Genomic DNA, 20,085 nt, shown 5'->3' on the forward strand with positions numbered 1-20,085 from the left:
GCAGCGATCTGCTTCGTCACTGCTCCGACCGAGGTCATATTGGCGTTGGATGATATGTCACAGAGCGAAGGAACAAGTCGAACCAAAAGTCCAAAACGTGGCTGGACGCGCAGGCAGTCCTCGTCACGTGCCCGCGAAGGCTGTTGAAAGTCCGCACAGTCCGCTTCCGGCGGCGATCTCCGCCACAACGCCAGAGCTAGCCGAAGCGACACCCAGCGGTCCCAGCCGACCGACGTCTCTCTCTCCTCGGCGTCGTCTTAGCCGACTTCCCGTTCGTCCTCACATGCTCGTATCCTCATAACCTCGTTCCCAACAGTGCTCGCGGGCTTCCGAGATGGGCCAGGCTGGGACTCATCATGGCCAACACCGTTTTGACAAGCGAACGACATTTACCTGTCGGAATAAGAGAACGGGGCCCTCGCACCACGCTTGTCGACCCGGCCACCGCTTACCTTGACCTTCTCGGTGGTGCAGCCATTCCGCGTGTGTAGTCGCGCGCACTCTTCGTCGATTCTTATGAAGCTCGTAAAAATGATGTCTATGCATGTGATTGCAAATTTTATACTTTGACCTAAGAGAACTCCCAGGCGACTTGCATAAGGCTGCCCCAAATCGCGTACGGTGACACTATCTAGCGGCCTACGTTCCACCGTTGCACTTCGCTGGCTCCCTTAATCAAGAGGTTCCTTCGTCGCTCGCCTTCCCTTCCACCGTTTCCTGCCGAGCTCTTACACACAAACGAAGCCAACTTGACGATCATTGCGGCCAGCTCTCGTTACTTCGAACTGCAATTTCCAGTGACATGGCAAACGGATGTCTTCCAAACGAGCTTATTCTTGCTGTCGTCGAGGAAATTTCCCAGTCTTTGTCCTACGGCAGCTTATCATCTCGCCCCGACAAGCCTCTGGGCGAAGTTGACGGACACAAGCAGGCGAAAGCAACACTTTCCAGCTGCGCACTAGTTTGCTCTACTTGGAGGGACCTCGCTCAGCCCCACTTATTCCTTGATTTCTCTGTGCGCTTCCATGGTGACACTGGTGAGTTCCCCAGCTCGGTAGCTATGTCGCTGAGCTCACCTGAGCCGCGAGACGTAGCAGAAGATAAGCAAACTTGGGGTGCATTCCAGGCTTTCGTAAAGAGTTCGACCCGTATATTCAAATATACGCACAGTATCGCTCTCTCCTTTGAACACACCAGAGTCGGCGAGGCCTTCGGCTTAAATTCAAATAATGCCTTAGCGCTTCCACTGCAAGCTGTCGACTTTTCGGCACTCCTATCCTCCATATACTCTCTCAAAAAGCTTCGATATCTCGCTATACATGGAGCAGACGTGACGATGCCAATGGAGACATACTCGATGACAGCACACCCCGCTCTCTTGGAAGAAGTGCACGTTATGGACAGTGCTATCAGCTTCGCCCGAGGAAATGCGGACCTGTGGGTCATGCCACAAGTCCTCGCTGCTTTCTCTGGAGTGAAGACGCTTACTTTCACTCGTTGCAATATTTTGGGACCAGCCCAACCGCATCGAATGCCCCAAGTCAGGAGCGACAACTTACAGACGCTTTGTCTGTCCGAGTGCAGCGCGATCGGTCCGCTGTTGGAGCCTTGCTCCTTACTCCCTAAAGGATCCTTCCCCGCTCTGCAGAATGTCCAACTCGGCATTATCACCTCGGGTGACGCGGACGCGCTGCGCGAGTTCATTGGCTCCGTCGCTGACCAGTTGACCACTTTGTCACTGCAGTTCGATTACAGCAATCTGGACGACGCCTTGAGTATGTTCAAGACCCTCCTTACTCCAAGTGATACTCACTCATCTTTTATTCAGCAGGTGGGAACCTAAGCCTGGGGCTGCGCAGCTGCTCGCGCCTGCGCACCGTGCGGCTCATCATTGACTTGTCTCGGATGCAGTCAGTTGGTGACATCTTGGACATGTGGATTACGGTGTCCCGCCTCACGCAGCGACTGGCCACTTCTGCTGGTACCGCCCCCCCTCTCGAGCACCTAGTGCTCATGTACGGAGCCGATGGCGCGGCTGCGACCCAGACTGGGTTAGACCTAAGGACGCAGCGCGCGATTATGAGGCTCATCGATATAGCGATCATGAGTGAACCGAACAGAGTGAAGAAAGTCATCTTGAAGCCCCTCCCATGGCGAGGGGACACGTTCGATCCGGCCCATTGTGCGGATCTGCAGCGGTGTTTCCCACGTTGGTCAGTAGAGGCATGCTTGCGTTTGTGGAGACGACCTAAGCGACGCATGCGCGTACTGAAAATTAACTTGAGCAAGGTCCGCCCCGATCTGTTGCTTCTATACCGCGACGCTAACTTAAAGACTTCGACTTACAGCGAGAAGACGCGAGCTCCAATCTTGTGCCGTGCGTGTTGGGGCGCCTATACACATACTAGTAGCTGCGTCGCGCTTGATGTCAATTCAGTCTGCCGAAGATTACCTATCCGTTGATGTCCGTTGATATTGGAGACTCCTTTGCCTCTTTAACTCTCACTACACAGCATTAGGCAGCTGTAAGCAACGTGCTCTAGCTGTCATACCGATTGAGAACGTTGTCTTATACCTATTTGCAAATGGTGTGCTATATCGACGCCATCATGGTCATACGTGCACGAAATGTTATCGCCTTGAAAGTCTCAACATGTAAAGTCGCAACATGGCACGTCCAGGGTGCTGTTATGGACGATCCGCATCTAATTGTGCCCGTTGCTAAGGGTCGGGCGACGCGGTGGAGACGGATAATTGTGCGCTGACCGCCGAAAACTTACATCGAGCACACCTGCTCCATTCCTCACAGCCTTCTTCCCAGGCTGCTAGTGTGTAATAGTGATGTGCTCTCGCTTAGCCATACGCCCGGGCAATAGTTGACTTTCTCGCATGTCGGAGGCCCGTCAGACGTTCGCTTGACCCTCTATGGCCAGATGAGAGCTTGGTGTACTCGGTTTCCAGAGATACACGTTCAGACAATAGATGAGACCCTATGAGATGCACAAGCTGGCGTTCTCGTTTGTGCCAGACGTATAAGAATGCACCGAGAGTAATGCAGTGACAGTGCCCAGTCGCTCGGTCTTCTGAACTTTGCTTCTGTCACCAAGACCCAGGGGCTCAAGAGGCGCGCCGAGTACGACGAGCATGAGATGCGATCTGCGCGCGAAGGGCGGTTGCTATGGGTAGATGTACACTGTGTATAACTGGTGTACGTCTTTCCATAGCTACCGCCATGCAAGCGACGCGGGGTGCTCGAGGTTCTCCCCGGGTTTAACGGACCTAGCCCCTAACAGCAAGCAACGGGTTTCTTGGCTCGGGAAAGGGTGCGAGTGTAATTATCACGACTACTAGAACTCGTAGTCAAAATCAATCCAGTGCGGCGTCTCCAGGAACACTTTCTCGATAGTGAAGTTCTCCGCTTCAGCGGCGGTCAAGACGTGATCTGACACACGTTCGGAGGTGTTTCCTCCAGGGCCTGCGGAGTGTACCATATCAACATACGGTGGGGTGTTCGAGCAGAAAAGTAAGACTTACCGAGTGATTTGTATTCTGCGTAGAACGTAGTGTTCATGATCACAGGCCTTGCGCTATCGAAGGGTTTGAACCCTGCAGGCGCAATACTGTCGTCCATAAACGTCCGAAGGTAGACGGTAGTAGCCAAATCATTCCAGGGACGTCCTATCCCGGTGTGAGAAATGGAGCCAAACACCGACAGAATTCACGTTGACGAACCCAAGAAACACTGCTCGTTGGTTACCGTTGTGGCGTTTGCGTCGGGAGACTGTATGGTAGTGGTGAGCAGAGCAAAAACGGTGAAGTAATCGTTGAACGTACACGAATGATACGTGAATCCGAGATGTACGCGCCGTATCGATTGCCTGGGGCATCTGTCAAGTTGGTGCCTTTCCAGGCAGCGATGCCGCCGCCGCATGCCCGATTTGCGAGCGTGACGCTCTGGAACCAGCTTAACACGAATACATTAACCTTAATCGAAATGGTGATAAGAAAACATGTGCCTTACGCTGTTCCAAATCCGAAAAGATCTGAGAATAGGACAGTCAGCACGTGCGTGGCGATTCCCTCCGATGTAGACCCACAGTCTGTCTGTCCGAATATGATGCTGTCCACAACATAGGTGCTGGCGTTTTTCCCGGTGTACCAAGTATCCTGGTAGCTGGCAAATGTGCACCCATAGAAGGAGGCGTTGGCATAAGAGATATCTGTCACCAACGCCTGCGAGATGGAGAAGTTCGCCTGAGTAAAAGGACCGTGAGTTATCTCATCTCAGATACTCACATCATCTGTGTGACGTACCGCTCGATTCTGGAAGTCAATGTTGTACACTTTGAAGTCAGTGTTACCAAAGAGCGGCTGAAGCGGGGCGCCTGTTGTCCCAGCTCCGATGAGTGACGCGTTGAAGGATGGCGAGACAGTCAACACAGCGGACTGGGCGTCGTCTATTCCATTCTCCACGAACTGGTCGTCCCATATCTGGACGAGGTTTCGTGTCGAGGCGTTGCCTGCTGGATCGAAGGCCGTCTGCGGATCAAGCTGACCCTGTTATAGTACGAGATGTTAACAAGACAAGGACAGAAGTAGGTTAGCATCTTGTCCTACCAAAAGAGTGAGAGGTGCTTTCCGTGAGACATTCACAGTCTCATGGTATTCGCCCTCGCCAATCAGTATGATCGCATCGTTTTCGTCAGGTCTGCACGCAAACTTCAGTACATACTTCCGTAGAACTGCAAAATCTACTCACAAAGACTCGACAGCTTGCTGAACGCTCGTGAAGTGAGCAGCAGAGCTGCTTGGAGACACGAAAATTGTCCCTGCTGGACATCCGGCCGAAGGGGAGATACCGGCAGGCTTTTTTAACTGACAAGCCAGGAACTTGGGCGAGAGCGCAGCAACGCAAACTGCAAAGGTGTGTACCGTGAACACAGACGCTAACATCTTCATTTGCTGCAGACCTCTTACGTCCCCACCGACGATGTATAAATGACTTCGGTGAATACTGCATGACCTTGAGCGGCCCGTCTGACGCCGTCGGGCCAGCTGCATCGTCTCATGAGGTCCCGAGGCCAGTCAGACGATGACAAGAACCATGCAATCATCTGAACACGACTGAACAGTCGAAGACGGGGTCTGAAAGCATAGCCTAAGTCACGATGGCTGCAGCTAAACGGGGTACGGTGGCACCCATCAGTATCCCGACTGACAGCCTGCCGATAAGCCTGATATTGGCCACACAGGAACAGCTCACTATGCAAGGATAGTGCAGGGCTTAGTGCAGGATATGTTTACACCGGTGATTGTTTCTCTCGTCTTTTCGCAGGCCGTCATCGTGCAAGCGACTCGGAGGTTCATGGGCGAGACGCTGTTTTCGGTCATTTTCGGCTGAGAGACTTTCGGCAACTGCCGGATCGTCCACAGTGATGCGCTTGGCGCCAAATCCCCCGCTTCCTGAAAGTGACTGCCAAACCCTGCCAAACCCTGTTGCACGCGCCGTATGGCTCGGTGAGGGTGCTACGACCTTGTTCTCTATATGCAAGATGGTTTTTCAACATCCAGAATGCATTTTTATCCATAAATGCCAATATCAATCTGGCTGCCCTTGTGATTGGACTCAGTAATCACAGCGCTTGAAGTTGAGTCACGATGTCGACTCCCCTTCACGGAGTTCCAGAGCCCTCGCTTTGTCGGCGTTGCTATCAGAGTCACCTTGGCCTCGAACCCCAGCATGGAGACGTCGTCCGCTGCTCAAAACGATGCGCAGGATTCTTGTTTCCCCCTTGCGCAGACAGTGCCGAATGTTGCCAGGAGTCCCGGACGTGGTCTCCTTCACCGCGTCCGCGAACTGAATGCCAGGTCGTTCAAGGCACGAGCAAACGTACCCACCTATGTTTGGTGTGCCATCTTCACCGCGTTAGGTGGATTCTGCTTTGGCTTCGACACGGGCAGTATCGGTCCTTTGATTGTCATGCCCCAGTTCCAGCAACATTTCTTTCGGGACGAGGCCATCGACCCGACCGTCCAAGGTCTAGTTGTCTCCTCGATCCTCTTGACTGCATCTCTGTCGTCCTTGCTTTCTGGGCCATTGTCCAACAGGATCTCGCGTATCCGTACCATCTCGCTCGGGGCAGTCGTATTTGCTGCTGGTAGTGCCATCGCCTGTGCCTCCGGACATTTGCCCCAGCTGTTTGTCGGCCGCTGTATCGCTGGCGTTGGTGAAGGGATCTTCCTTTCCGCCATCACAGTGTACACTGTTGAGATCTCACCAACATCATCTCGAGGCAGACTTGGGGCTGTCGTGCAGCTTTTCATCACCATCGGTATTGCTTCCGGTAAGGAATTTCAGACACAGTGCTTCGACAGAGCTTAATCTCCGGGCCAGGCTTTTTCGTCTGCTATGGCACTTCTCGTATCCATTCTTCACTCTCCTGGCGCTTCCCCTTAGGCATGCAGTCCATAGTCTCCATCATCCTGGCCGCTGGGTGCCCCTTCCTGCCCCACTCTCCTCGTTGGCTGCACCACGTAGGGCGTCATGGCGAGGCTCGCACTGCGTGGGAGCGCCTCGGTGTCAGCGCTGCCGAAGTCGAAAAGACGGAGCAGGCCACACAGAGGGAGGAAGTACCGAGGGAAGGCTTCTGGAAGGAGATGAATCAAATGTGGAGGAAAGGCATTCGAGCCCGCACTGCACTTGGTGTCTTCTTGTCTGGGATGCAACAGGCGTCTGGGATCGACGGTGTGCTCTACGTAAGCTCACTTATAAACCTTTGTTTATGACCCTGCTCATTCATGCTAGTACGCTCCAATCTTGTTTTCACAAGCTGGTCTGTCCAGCACCACTTCATCATTTATCGCCTCCGGTATTTCTGGTCTTGTGCTCATGATTTGCACTTTTTTGTGTCAATTCTTTACCGACACCTGTAAGTCAAACATTTAACGTGCTTTATTATTCTCATCTTTGGAGCTAGGGGGGCGCAGACCATCCATGATCTACGGCGGATCCGTCGTCGCCGGCTCTATGCTTACCATTGGGATGTTGTATGCATCTGGCGCCACTGACCACGCTAGTGGACGATGGGCCGTCATTGCCCTCATCTACATATTCGTCATCGTATTCACCTGCACCTGGGCGATCTGCGTCCGCATCATCTGCAGCGAAATTCAGCCAACCCGAACCCGCGCTGCTGTTAGCAGCCTCGGGCAGTGCGCTAACTGGGTATGATCCATTTCGTTTTTATCGAGTCAAGGCTAACCATCATACAGGGTGTCAACTGGCTCATCGCTTTCTCAACGCCTCTCTTCCTTGCGAAATCTTCTTCAGGCCCATACTTCCTCTTCGGCGCTTGCTCCTTGCTCACGACTCTCGTCTGTCTTGCCTTCCAGCCCGAGACACGTGGCGCATCCCTCGAAGAGGTCGACGAGGCGTTCACACAACCTCCGTGGAAGAGCCTCCTGGGGAGCACGTCATTGTTTGGACGCCGCCACCGACGTGGTGAGTCCGGCCAGAGACAGCCGAGCGAGAACGAGGATGAGCTCGAGCTGGATGTCATCCACCTTCCTGAGGTTAGGTTTGGTGGTCCGTGGCATTACGCGCACAGATTAACAGATGATAGGCTCGCCAGGCTCTTGCAAGTTCCGGAATATCTAGCCGCGCGGGACTCGGAGGCACACAGATCGACCACACAGAATGTGCAAAGTGACTGAGCGTATATACAGAGCTGATTACTGCATGTAGATTGTTTGAAAGGTGCTGAGGACCAGAGATTTGCTGCTTCCTACCCTAGACATGCGGTGGGAGCGTCGGCTGCTGCGTAGGCGCTTGTGTGACTCCTGCCTCCCAACCACCACCATCTCCATGACGGCTCTTCAGCTGGCTACCTTCCCGCTCTGCCCGTAGCTCGTCAAGTCATGTTTGCGACGGTTTTTATGAAATATTTCTCAAAATACATGGGCGGAGGGGGTGACTGTTCGATGCTTCGATGCTTATCTTCCAGGCCTCTCGGATAATGGTACGTCCAGCTCATATTAGCACCCGAAGTGGGTGGTACTGAGATGGCCGCAGTTCATTCCCTACAACCCTGTTTACTCAAAACTAGTGAATGCGAACCATCTTTCTTTCTTAAAGACTTAGGTCTCGTTGCCGCTGGAGAAACTCACGTCCTTTGGCATGTATGCAACCCGAATGTGGGTGCACCAGTACTGCTGACCTGGGCCTTCTCACAGATATACATCACGCCGCTCTTATCGTTATCGTATAGTCGCCGCCGGTCCTGACGCTCATGCGCGCAGCAGTCCGGCCAATCGACCCACTACGCACCGCATGTTACGGCAAGTATCCGCCGAAGAGATAGCTAACCCCCGCCAATCCCTTGCCCGTCTCAGAAACCCTTTTTGTGTCTCAGCAAAGTTGCATCCGCCATAAGTCGCGCCAGGACGCGGTGGGATGCGGTGTCAGTGTGAACTAGTTGACTATTCGCATAGCGGCCGACTTCGCCTATCTACGTACGTTGACAGATTGCTTCTGTAGGCTAAAGCTGATCAGGCCAGGGCAATCGTGATGGTAGCATGAGTGCCGGACTCTCATGCTCTACTCAACCGTTATCTACTTTGGACTTCCCAAAGCCTAACCTCGCTGGCCCGCTCTGTGTGGAGGGTGCCTGAACGGGGTGCTATCAACATCGGGCTCGCAAGTGCCGTGCTGAGCTCAAAGCTGATATCGGCGACGACCTCGCTAGCTATTGCGCAGTAAATGGCTACGAACCTTTAAATAGCTGAATCACGCTAATAATTTTACTGTATCGAGCGCGACGACAGGCTGCAGTTCTGATGACATGGGAAGGGATTTCCGCGTAGCTAGCCTTCCCATGTGGCTCTGCGGTCATCCGCTTACGCTATCCCGTAGCTGCGGGTATAAAGTGCGACGTCGAGGGCCGAGCGAAGGTCGTAAACAGCCATGCAGCTTCTCAGCACTGTTCTGGTAGCCCTCGTTTTCAGCGGCGCCCGCGTCGCTGACGCGTTGCAGGTCTTACCGACGGGCATGACTGTGGTCTTGGGCAACGTTATATACTTCATTCCCCCTACTCCGGTCGCCACGCTCTCTCTCAGGAACTCCAGCGAGGCTGCGTCTCTGAAGTTCGGTGGGGCATTAGTGCCTTTCACCTTCATTAATGCTAGCGGAGGTAGCTTCGGGCCGAGCGATCTTGCTTCCGTGGTAGCAAAGAATGCAATTTCGGACGACGTGTGGTCTTCGGATTTTATGAGCGGTCAGTGCCAACATGATTCAAAGTCATCCCGCTACTTACGCGATATTTTAGGACTGTACATTACCTCCGCGACTACCCCCAGTCTCAGTCCGGGCAATGGGACTGAAATTATTTTGTCCTCGTCAGGCACACCGCTGAGCGCGTCTATTCCTTCCGGTCCTTACGTCGTAGATACTACTTCTGGTGGCATTTTTGAAGGTACGCCGCCTTCGTAAGCTCCAGAAGGTCCAGTTTTCACTTAGATACTCGCAGCCTGGCGCTTGTACAGCGACGAGAACCAGGCATTCCTCTATGGCACGATGCCCGACGGCAATGGCGGCTTCACCGAGCTCAGCGCTAACATAGCCGGAGCGGCTACCGTTAGCATTGCAGTGCCTTCTCGGTTGTACTTCTCCCCGACTGCAGACAAGCCCCTCGCTGGCGCGCGCATTGCCGTGAAGGACATCTTCGACATTCAGGGCCTACGCACTGGTTGTGGCAACCGCGCATACTTCCAGCAATATCCGCCGAAGAACGCGACTTGCCCCGCGGTCCAGCGCCTCATCGACGGTGGTGCCATCATAGTGGCGAAGTCGAAGGCTTCCCAGTTTGCGAACGGGGAGACGGCCACGGACGACTGGGTCGATTACCATGCGCCATACAACCCTAGGGGCGACGGTTATCAGGACGGTAGCTCCTCGTCTACTGGCTCTGGCACGAGTATTGCCGCATATTCATGGCTGGACTATGCTGTTGGCAGCGACACCGGAGGGTCAATGCGCGGTCCCGCTGGTGCCAACGGCGTCTTCGGAACTCGACCCTCCCATGGAGCCGTTTCTCTGACCGACGTCATGCCGCTCTCGCCCGAGTTGGACACTGGTGGAATCTTTTCCAGAGATGCGAAGTCCTGGCAGATCGCCGGTAACTGGTGGTACCAGAACTTTACACAGGTATGGTGTCCTCTGTGCATATCGTGGATTATACTGATTATGGAGACTAGTTCAACAAATACCCGTCGACTATCTTATTCCCAGTCGATACCTGGGGCAGCAGCTTCTTAGAGAACCCGCCCAAGTCCGGCACCGCCGACGCGATGTTCAACACTTTCATCCAGAAGCTCGAAAGCTTCTTGAACACGTCGCGGACGGAGATCAACCTGACGACGATGTGGAATGCGACGAGCCCGTTTATAGCGAACGTATCAAACCCCCCACCGCCGTTACGCACAGTGCTGAACACGACATACGCAGACTTGATCGCTCTCGACCAAATCTCGCTCGTCGCGGACCCGTTCATCGCGGACTACAAGGCGTCCCATGCCGGCCAGAGTCCGTTCATCGACCCTGCACCGCTCGCGCGCTGGAATTATGGCCGCACGCTCAATGCCACGACACGCAAGGCGGAGGCTATCACGAACAAGACGGTCTTCATGAACTGGTTCCAGAACACAGTCCTGAACGGAACAAACAACGAGACATGTTCAAATGCGATCTTCCTGTACCCACAGAGCTCGGGAGAGACGACATATCGTAACGCGTATATCAAGTATGTGGCTTGATTCCCTAGGGTTATGTCGCTCATTTTCGCGCATCTGCCAGGCCACCGACTGCACCTTTCGGCTTCAGCGCTGGAAGGATCGCGGTGTACGCGGAGACACCTGATATGGTCGTTCCAGGTACGCGTCTTTGTTCGCCATTCTCTCGTTCTGCACTTACGATGCACCGCAGTCGGAGAGCTTCCGTACAACTCCACCATTAGTCTAGCGACCGAGACTTTACCCGTCACCATCAGCTTTATTACTCAGAAAAACTGCGTAAGCTGCCCTCGCTTTCGGTTGCTTTTGATGCATACTTATGCACTCATGCGCCATGTGTAGGACCTCATGCTATTCAGCCTCTTTGCTGCTTTGCAGGATGCTGGGATCGTCAGCTCTGTTGTCACCGGACAGAAGATGTTCGCATGATATGGCGCATGCTTTGGAGGAAACACATATCACTGCGTTATGAACTCTCTACGATCACTATCGATTACCGGTGGGCAGATTTACACGATGTTGGTCTCCCTGATACTCGACACCCCCGATGAGGGTCTGAATATTATGGTGCCGACTGCTTCTGTGCCAAATTCGCTATCTCAAGAGCAGAGCTTGCACCGCGTGAGCTCGAGATGACTATTGGTGGCCCTGCCACGAACCACTGCATTGTCTACTAATGGGCGCGCTCCTGGTGCAGCTCTAGCATCAAGCCTCGTGTTCTTGGTCGGGGCAGAACATGTACGAAGTCAGTACATTTCTCGGTGCCCGAGTATAGCTGTTTCCTTCCCTTGCGACGAATTTATGTGGGCTGCTAGGGCAGGTATCGTGACCGTTTGCAGGAAGGACAAATATGGGTTGTGCGGTGGTCGGCCAGGGCTATCGGGATGGCCAATACCGGAAGAATCCGGATGGGCTGCTGAAAGCTGAGCGCTGAGCACTGAAGAAGACAGGGTTCGGCTTGGGTAGCACGGCTTGGTGTTCAAGCTGTCCCGTTTGTAAGTGCTTGTGGATCATCCGAGGGTTGCTTGCGGCAGCTTTGCTGAGTTTCTAAGTAATTACGAGATCTGGGGTAGCACCACAATCTCGCGCTCACCTATACTGCGTGCATTTGAACCTTCTCGCTCGATTTCATCCGTAACGATGCGAATTCGACTGGGACTCGAAATCTCAGGAGTTGTCTGTGGAGACAAAGACTAGTACCTGGCTGCAAACTGTCGTCGTCGTCGTCATCATTTGCGAGCTCGTTGACGATGTTTTGGAGAAAGTGCAATATTAATGAGAGGCTGTTCGAGCCCTGGGCAAGGTTCAACCGGGTAACTTATGACGTCGCGATGGCTTTGCTCTTTTGAGTAAATACAGTAAGTAAATCTGAAAATTATACTTAATGCCCAAAATTAGGCAAGCGAGGTTTATTGCCACAAAATGACTTTGAATCGCTTGCCTCCGCCCTCCAACCAAAACTCTGCATGTCTTGCCCAGGTAATGTAGACGACCCGACGGCGAGTTCCTTCGTATATCCTGTCCGAACGCTGCTTTCCGGGATACAACGTCCAGCAATCGCTCGCGGGACCTCTATAGCAGACGCGCAAGGCTGCGCTGGGACTCATGAGGCGGATTCGTCGGTTGATACGGATGCCCTTGCCGGTGCGTTTTCAAGCGTATAGCTACAGGTTGTCTGTTGACATCTCTTCAGACCAGCTCCGAGAGGTAACTCTCGAGGCAGGCCCTACGCAGGCATTGACGAAGGACGGTGCAGTGCCGCCGTCTGCCTCTTCTTCGAAGCTCAGCTCAGGCTCCAAACGCAAGAAGCCCCGAAACCCAAATTTCAGAGATTTCCCTGTTGGCGAAGATCCCTTAAGTCCCCGTTCGTTTGTGGCGCACCCTCTACCATCGGGGCCGCCCCACCACCACACCGTTAGCGGAGCTAGCACCTTGTTCACCTTAGGACCTGTCGGAGAGCCAGTGGCGTATGACCCGGAGGAGCTACAGTCAACTATGGACCAAGAAGCGTATGATTCTCGACATCCGCCTCAGTTCTCTGAAGTCGCAGTCGAGGCCTTCACTGATGTTACTACACCGTCCACGCTGGGTCCTATGCTCTTACAAGGGTCGACGGAGCTGGCAAGCAACTTTTCACAAAACGGCATCGTACATCTGGGACCTATTGATTCACCATCGTCTGCTCGTTCACGCTCGCTTGGTTCCTCGAGAGGCCGTACGAGCCGCGACTCCGACAACGCCGTCGACACGATCCAACGCGACATGGACGTCGTGGAGCTACCTTCAACTCGTTGTGGAGATTCGATCACCTCTGGATCCGCCTCGGATTCTCAGTCCGCGTCGGGTTCGGCCGTTCTGTCCAGCTCGAACAAGAGCACTGGCACTGGCGCGTCGTCAGAAGGTCCACACATCACCTTCCGCTATCAGCACATCGAGGACGAGGAAGGCCATCACTTGATTGTTGGGCGCGAGGGGAAGCTAACACGTTGTGAGGACGAGGTAAGATCATTTTCTACACTGATAGCGTTACCGCGCTGCTCATGCTTATTTTCTGACGCTTTGCGCAGCCTATTCGGACCCCAGGAGCCGTGCAAGGATTTGGTGTCCTCATTGCTCTAGAGGAGGACGATGACGGCAACATGTCTGTTAGACAAGTCTCGGAGGTGCGCGAGACAGTCTAATTGCTGATCGTCTTCTCATGCTTTGCAGAACTCTACGGACATATTGGGCCTCTCACCAGTATACCTCTTCTCCCTGGAGTGTTTTACCCAGACACTTTCAGATAGTCAGGCCGACCTGCTGCTGGACAATGTTCAGTATCTCAGCGATAATGCTCTGACCGCAGAAGAGCAAGCGGAAAACCTTCACGTCTTTATGCTCAGCGGGTTCGGGGAGCCAGGCAGTGCGTTGCCGGAAGAGGGATATCAGGACTACCAACAGCGACGAAACTGGCATTGCTGGGTAGCAGCACATCGCCCGGAGATGAGAGCCCCAGCAAACCTGGATCCAGCCTCGACCACCAGGAACGCCCTCGAACGAAATGTTATTATTTTGGAGTTCGAGCTCGAGAGGGACCCTTTCAACCCGCTTTACCCCCTACAAAACGCTGGTGATCGCTTCACGTCGGGCGTGTCATCTCCGTCAGACGCGTCTGGGTCTACAGACGGCACAAACTCAGGCAGCTCGGGACGCACTTTAGTTTCGTCTGGATCAGGTACAGGCTCTGCGAGCTCGGAGGAAGCAGTGTACGGCGCAATGCCCGAAGGCTCGACGCCGAGCGTGAACAGCTGCGACCCGTCAAGTGTCGCAAGTACTACGACGATGTCGCCTACGCCATCACCATCGCAGGACAGCAGCGGCTCGGCGCACGAAGTGCGTGGCTCTGACGAGTGGATGCCCAGCCCCGAGGCGATACTCGAAAGCACGACGAGTCGTTCGAAGCCGCTCATCGCACTGGAGCGGCTGCGGCGCAATGGATCTGACAATGAGACACCCCCGTCGCCGATGTCGTTCAACGCTGGTCTCGATCGTGGGAGCGGCTCTGTGCGTAGGGGTGGCGGTCTTGCAGCGCGGCGCAGACGGGGGCAGGGTGCGGTCGGCATGATGGACGTGTTTGCCGTCATGGCTCAGATAAATGAACAGCTTGACGCGGCGAGCGATCTCGACACCTTCATGAAGACTGTCGTCGGCGTCGTGAGGGACCTCACGCAGTTCCACCGTGTGCTTATATATCAATTCGACGAATGCTGGAACGGGAAAGTCATCGCGGAGCTCGTGGACTGGAACAAGACGCATGACCTGTACAATGGGCTGCATTTCCCCGCGGCAGATATTCCTGCGCAAGCAAGGCGATTATACGCGCTCAGTACGTTCCTTTCCTGTCTTCATAAGGTCGTACCCTGATCCATGTGCACTTAGACAAAGTACGACTATTATACGACCGCGGCCAGCCGACAGCGCGCCTTATTATCAGGGGTAAAAAGGATCTAGAAACACCCCTCGTACGTCGGCAGGTTCTCTGATTCCGCCGCGACTTGACCGCTCTGCAGGACATGACTCACTGCTATCTTCGTGCGATGAGCCCCATACACTTGAAGTATCTCGGCAACATGGGCGTCCGAGCGTCGATGTCTGTCGTACGTGTATTATATCCTCAACGTCCTGTTAAGCTCACTTGTGTTTGCAGTCGATCATGGCCTTTGGCCAACTCTGGGGCCTTGTCGCCTGTCACTCGTATGGTCCATATGGCATGCGGGTGTCGTTCCCTGTACGGCAGATGCTTCGGCTGCTGAGTCAATCAATTTCGCGCAATGTAGAGCGCCTCAGTCTTGCTCATCGACTACACACGCGCAAATTGGTATGGGGTTCCTTGTATGCCCGGTTTTGCATTAAGACCTCACCGTTATCGCAGATTAATACCATGCCTACAGATCAGAATCCGTCGGGCTACATTGTCTCGGATGCCGACGATCTGCTTGGGCTGTTCGATGCCGACTACGGTGTACTTGTCATTGGAGAAGGCGCTAAGATTCTCGGCCCAAATCAGCATGGGCAGGAGATCTTGATAGTTGCGGAGTATCTGCGCATGAAGCAGTTTAAGTATGTACTTCTTCACGCACCGCCACTCTCGCTCACCTCCTTCACTTCTAAGCACGATGCAAGTATCGCAAGCGGTAACAACCGACTATCCCGACCTGCAACTCTCCACCGGGCTAGAAGTTATCGCTGGGCTGCTGTATGTACCGCTTTCGGTCGGCGGCGGGGACTTCATTGCGTTCCTGCGCAAGGGGCAGCCACGACAGGTGAACTGGGCCGGGCGGCCGTTCCGAGCCGACGAGGAGAAAAGCACTCTCGAGCCACGAAAGTCCTTCAAGTTGTGGTCCGAGACCGTCGCCGGACGGAGCCGTGCGTGGGTGGACGAACACCTTGAGACCGCAGGCGTGCTTGCGCTTGTGTATGGCAAGTTCATTGAGGTCTGGAGACAGAAAGAGAGTGTGCTGCACGCGACGAAGTTGACGAACATTCTACTCTCGAACGCGAGCCACGAGGTGCGAACGCCGCTGAACCACATTATCAAGTGAGTGTTTGCACATGTATGTTTGTTTGAGCGTACTTACGGTTCCTTGCCTCAGCTACCTTGAGCTTGCACTCAATGGCCAGCTGGATCTGGAGACTCGTGAGAACCTCAGCCAGTCTCATGCTGCGTCGAAGAGTTTATTGTTCACGATCAACGACCTTTTGGTAAGCTACCCTCGAGGACCGCTCGTTCAGATACTAACATGGCACGCACTAGGACCTCACTCGTCTGGAAAGCGGTGGTGAGACCTCGTTCAGCGAACCGTTTAATCTCCACAACGTCGTCAGCGAGGCCACACTCGTGTATAGGAACGAAGCAGCGCGGAGGGGTGTCAACTTCCGGCTGAACCTTGATAACTGCCCAGAGACTGTTATAGGCGACGCGAAGAAGATTCGGACTGTGATCGCCAACCTGACTGCGAACGCGCGTGCGTACGGCTTACTTTTGCTTTTCCTCAATTCTTACGTTCTCTGGTTGCAGTCAAATACACGCGCGAGGGTGCTGTCACCGTTGAGTGCCGCGCGTTCGATGAGCCAGATGGCCTGCGGAATTCCGACAATGTCGCGGTCGAGGTCATTGTTTCTGATACGGGCTGTGGGATGTCCCCAGACAAGCTGGAGAGCATCTTCCGCGAGTTTGAGCAGGTGGAGACACCCGCGTCGACACCACCGCCACAGTCAAAGGGGCTAGGTAGCACATTTCCTCGGCTATCCATTCAGGGTGCACACGCTGACACAACCTTTGCAACAGGGCTAGGCCTTGCAGTAGTCGCGCGCATCGTTGAGCAGCTCGGCGGCCAGCTGCGCGTTGACTCGCGCGCGAACGAAGGCAGCCGGTTCTCGCTCCTGATTCCGTTTTCGACTGCGTTGCAGCAGGACATCGATGCATCCTCGCAGCGATCGTCGACGCAGAGCCGGGGTTCGCGCGGGACCGAGATTCAATCGTTGGTGAACGCGCTGCAGCAGCATCCACATCCGATGATTGGTATTCCATCCCCTGGGCTTGGCAACAAGAACGTTGCCTCGCCGTTGGCGCGCTCGGGTAGGGAATCGTTGGGCGTGTTGACACCGGACCTGGCAGCGAAGCCCAGCCGGAGCAAGATGAGAGCCGCAAGTACGCCGGAGACGTCGCCTCCACAGCAGCTGCGGGTACTCGTTGTCGAGGTTGGTTTTCTTTTTCTTTTTTTCTGTAGGATCAAACGCTGACCTGGCCTGATGAACTCCATAGGATAATGACATCAATCGGACTATCCTGGCCAAACGCTTGACACTTGACGGGCACATCGTAGTGAACACAACGAACGGACAAGAAGGCTACGATATGGTTGAGCAAGATCGCGATTTTGACTGCGTTCTCATGGATATACAGTGGGCACCCTCGATGTAAATTCATTCTATTTGCTCATATGTTTTGTCAGGATGCCACTGCTCAACGGATACGAGGCGACCGAACGAATACGTGCTCTCGAACAAGATAGGAAGGGCTCACCACCGAATCGATTGTCCTATCAGCTCAATGGCCGTCTCCCTATCTTTGCGGTATCAGCGTCCCTACAAGAAGCTCAGCGCGACGAGATGTATAGTCTTGGCATCGACGGTTGGATTTTGAAGCCAATCGACTTCAAACGGCTGCGGGTGATCCTGAAAGGCGTCACGGACATATCGCAGCGGGAAAAGGACGTGTACACATCTGGGTGCAGCTGGGAGCTCGGCGGCTGGCTTGCGTCCGCCCACCACATACTCAGCGGCGAAGATCCCGCTAGCTCGTGAACTGTATGTCCAGAAAACACCTAAAGTCGAAGCATCATCCGCGGTCACTCACGCATGTACACGTATTGGCATAGCTTTGTCCTTGCTTTCATCCATCCACGCATATCATTTTCTCTCGCTCAACTATCATTATTCGCGATTCGATAATTTTTGGTCATAGCTCGCCATGCCTTTACCGTGCGGGCAGAATTGTCATGCGGAGAGGCTCTGCTCCGGAACGATAACATTACAGTGGTTAATCTAGTGTAGTTTGTAGGCGGTTATTCGCACAGCTGTATTCTTGGAATCTGGTGTTTCTCTTCTTCCATACATGATCTTGGGTGGACATTCCAATGCAGCTTCAAGTAATACAATGGATATGCGACATCTCGGCAGATGTTTTGCAGTGGTTGGAATTCGCGCCTTCAGCTGTGTTGTGCCATCCAGTTCCAGGTCTTAAACCAGTGGGCGATGAACACCAGCCTCCCTCGTATAGCGTATCAAGTTATGCCCAGCAGCAACCATGGCTAGCTTGGACATGATGCTAGGAGACTTCATATTCAACTATGAAATCAAGTAAGCGGAGTTCAACCCTGGGTGCGTATGTTCTAGATTTCTTCCTCAGTCTCTCACTGACTCCGAGGCAGCTCAAATGCTTCAAAAAATTATAATGTCGAGGTCTGTCGCCGGACAGCCGCCTATTTATACCCATTCTATTCTTATAATGCACGCCGGTACTTACGGAGGCCTGCTTTGAACGTCAAATCTGCTATTTGGCATTTCTGCCAAATATCTGAAACTCCGGGCTCCGGGATATGATGTTGATAGCTAGGCCACTCTGCATTGATCCTGCATCGTGACGCCAGCTTGATGATACACTCTGACCCATAATGATCTGTTTGTACGGCTCCCCATGCAGATGAAAGAGATGGATCTTTGTCACAGGCGTGATGTCCCACCAGGTACGCGATCTCTTTGAGCGTCCTTAAGCTCGGGGGCTTCTCATGGAAAGCGCGTCTTTTAACAGGAAAGCGTGACGACCACTCCCGCATCTGCGGTGCTGATTGCCCTCTCTACACTGGCCCTGGGTCGGGTCGGACTGCCTTGCGCAGAAGTCAATATATTGGCACTTGCCCGGCTTGAAGATATAAGGGCAGTACACGGACCTGGCCGCATGCACGCCCCTCTGCCGCAGACTCCTCCCCTGCTGCTATGGCTCTTGATGACGCTGGAATGCACCGAGCTGGTCTCGCATTCCTCTACAGAATTATTCCTGTCCTTGTAGCGACGGTTCCTTACGGTCAGCTGCCAGGTCTTCTCATCGGCCGCAAAACTGATGACCGGCCCCAAGGCATCTACATCGCTATCTTATGCGTCGCAACGCGAGGGTTATGGTAAGCATAACGCGACATCGCCCACGATATCTCGCGCCTCACTCCCATTGCAGGCAGCGCGGGCTGAGGACCTCTTCGAATGTAATAATCCTCGTCGTCCTCCATGTCGTGTTTTGCCTGAGCATTGCGCTGTGGGCCCTCGAGATTGCTCAGCTCATCGGCCTGGTTGACCTGCTACTCTCACCCGATGGTGACTACCGATGCTCTATTCAATCGCTTTTACAATCTCATCGCACGTGAGACGAAAGTGACAGGCGTCTTATTCAATTGTCAAGTACGTGTTACTTCTACCTTAGCCCGGCTCGCCTCGGTGCGGCTCACCAGGTGACGTGCCTAGATGATCATTGGCGATATACTTGTGATTTGGCGCGTCAGCGCTATATGGTTCGAGAAGAAGGCTGTTGTGCTCCTCATCAGCAAAAAAATCGGCAACTTACCTAGCCTGAACAGCCCTGGCAAAGCTAATCTCACTTATAAAGGTAATCATTATGAGAATAGGCTTGCCAAGGTAGATATCTCACCTGTATGATAACTAAAGCTTACCAGTCTGAGGACCTTTACCATTCGGGTAAGGTTGGTAATGCATTACCAGGGAGCGCCAGGCTGGCGGCGCTTGCCTGAGCGCTCGCAACAATTCGTTGGATATTCAAAAATATTCGGGACTGATTTGCACATCGAAATTAGGAGCGGCGAGAAATATATTCATGGAGGTTTATGGAATACAAAGTATATGTATTGCATAAAATGGCAGTATCGAGACGAGAATGCCCTCCGAGTCGCGTCGCATGCAAACATGATATCAGCCAACAAGCGGCTCCCGGCGCAACGGCTACACAGTTGGCGCACAGCATGCATAAAGCGAACCCTGAATGAGTCGTGTGCATAAGTTCTCATGTACGAAACTACCTGCAGACTGCTATGCTTACTGCGAGGGCTTTGTGTGGGTCCCGGAGCACGAGAGAGTGGGCCATATACAGCTACTAAGAATGGCGTTAGTATGCGAGTGAAACCATAGGGTAGAAGTACAATACAAATAGGTTTAGCTTGCTGAGTGAGCGAGGATGTCTTACAAAGGCCTATG

The 20,085-nt window shown here is 53.7% G+C and overlaps 6 protein-coding genes across 6 annotated transcripts; 5 read left to right on the forward strand and 1 right to left on the reverse strand.

The window, feature by feature from the left end:
* Positions 1 to 1,455: 1,455 nt before the first annotated feature.
* On the forward strand, positions 1,456 to 2,431 carry PHACADRAFT_265400 (uncharacterized protein; the record flags this gene model as incomplete). The annotated part of the gene is made up of 3 exons (XM_007401740.1): positions 1,456 to 1,775; positions 1,829 to 2,289; positions 2,349 to 2,431. Coding segments are annotated over exons 1-2 (668 nt in total), but the record flags the coding sequence as incomplete, so codon positions are not given.
* Positions 2,432 to 3,269: 838 nt separating this feature from the next.
* PHACADRAFT_154301 (carbohydrate esterase family 8 protein) lies at positions 3,270 to 4,953 on the reverse strand (the record flags this gene model as incomplete). The annotated part of the gene is made up of 9 exons (XM_007401741.1): positions 3,270 to 3,475; positions 3,535 to 3,678; positions 3,733 to 3,781; positions 3,835 to 3,964; positions 4,022 to 4,043; positions 4,098 to 4,254; positions 4,315 to 4,557; positions 4,618 to 4,708; positions 4,760 to 4,953. 9 exons carry the CDS (start codon positions 4,951 to 4,953, stop codon positions 3,348 to 3,350), a joined length of 1,158 nt encoding a protein of 385 aa, XP_007401803.1. The 3' UTR covers positions 3,270 to 3,347.
* Positions 4,954 to 5,729: 776 nt separating this feature from the next.
* Positions 5,730 to 7,785, forward strand: PHACADRAFT_265403 (uncharacterized protein). The gene is made up of 5 exons (XM_007401742.1): positions 5,730 to 6,344; positions 6,395 to 6,756; positions 6,806 to 6,929; positions 6,978 to 7,225; positions 7,273 to 7,785. The coding sequence occupies exons 1-5, from the start codon at positions 5,741 to 5,743 to the stop codon at positions 7,711 to 7,713; spliced, it is 1,779 nt and encodes a 592-aa protein (XP_007401804.1). The 5' UTR covers positions 5,730 to 5,740; the 3' UTR covers positions 7,714 to 7,785.
* Positions 7,786 to 8,962: 1,177 nt separating this feature from the next.
* PHACADRAFT_201444 (uncharacterized protein) lies at positions 8,963 to 11,214 on the forward strand (the record flags this gene model as incomplete). The annotated part of the gene is made up of 7 exons (XM_007401743.1): positions 8,963 to 9,272; positions 9,324 to 9,470; positions 9,525 to 10,201; positions 10,252 to 10,796; positions 10,850 to 10,926; positions 10,979 to 11,064; positions 11,128 to 11,214. 7 exons carry the CDS (start codon positions 8,963 to 8,965, stop codon positions 11,212 to 11,214), a joined length of 1,929 nt encoding a protein of 642 aa, XP_007401805.1.
* Positions 11,215 to 13,047: 1,833 nt separating this feature from the next.
* PHACADRAFT_106758 (uncharacterized protein) lies at positions 13,048 to 17,631 on the forward strand (the record flags this gene model as incomplete). Its single annotated transcript, XM_007401744.1, has 16 exons — positions 13,048 to 13,284; positions 13,353 to 13,448; positions 13,495 to 14,030; positions 14,142 to 14,291; positions 14,337 to 14,650; positions 14,704 to 14,786; positions 14,835 to 14,921; positions 14,972 to 15,142; positions 15,197 to 15,384; positions 15,437 to 15,862; positions 15,918 to 16,026; positions 16,079 to 16,289; positions 16,343 to 16,552; positions 16,613 to 17,025; positions 17,090 to 17,229; positions 17,280 to 17,631. 16 exons carry the CDS (start codon positions 13,048 to 13,050, stop codon positions 17,629 to 17,631), a joined length of 3,723 nt encoding a protein of 1,240 aa, XP_007401806.1.
* Positions 17,632 to 19,691: 2,060 nt separating this feature from the next.
* On the forward strand, positions 19,692 to 20,085 carry PHACADRAFT_265410 (uncharacterized protein). The gene is made up of 2 exons (XM_007401745.1): positions 19,692 to 19,869; positions 19,931 to 20,085. Exons 1-2 carry the CDS (start codon positions 19,749 to 19,751, stop codon positions 20,017 to 20,019), a joined length of 210 nt encoding a protein of 69 aa, XP_007401807.1. The 5' UTR covers positions 19,692 to 19,748; the 3' UTR covers positions 20,020 to 20,085.

Source organism: Phanerochaete carnosa, assembly GCF_000300595.1.
Source record: "Phanerochaete carnosa HHB-10118-sp unplaced genomic scaffold PHACAscaffold_13, whole genome shotgun sequence".
Taxonomy (NCBI): domain Eukaryota; kingdom Fungi; phylum Basidiomycota; class Agaricomycetes; order Polyporales; family Phanerochaetaceae; genus Phanerochaete; species Phanerochaete carnosa.

Coding starts and splice junctions, on each gene's coding strand:
- PHACADRAFT_265403 (XM_007401742.1), top strand. CDS start 5,741: ATGGAGACGTCGTCCGCTGCTCAAAACGATGCGCAGGATTCTTGTTTC. Junction 6,930..6,977: donor TCAATTCTTTACCGACACCT/GTAAGTCAAACA, acceptor CTTTGGAGCTAG/GGGGGCGCAGACCATCCATG. Junction 7,226..7,272: donor TCGGGCAGTGCGCTAACTGG/GTATGATCCATT, acceptor ACCATCATACAG/GGTGTCAACTGGCTCATCGC.
- PHACADRAFT_265410 (XM_007401745.1), top strand. CDS start 19,749: ATGGCAGTATCGAGACGAGAATGCCCTCCGAGTCGCGTCGCATGCAAA. Junction 19,870..19,930: donor CAGCATGCATAAAGCGAACC/CTGAATGAGTCG, acceptor TGCTATGCTTAC/TGCGAGGGCTTTGTGTGGGT.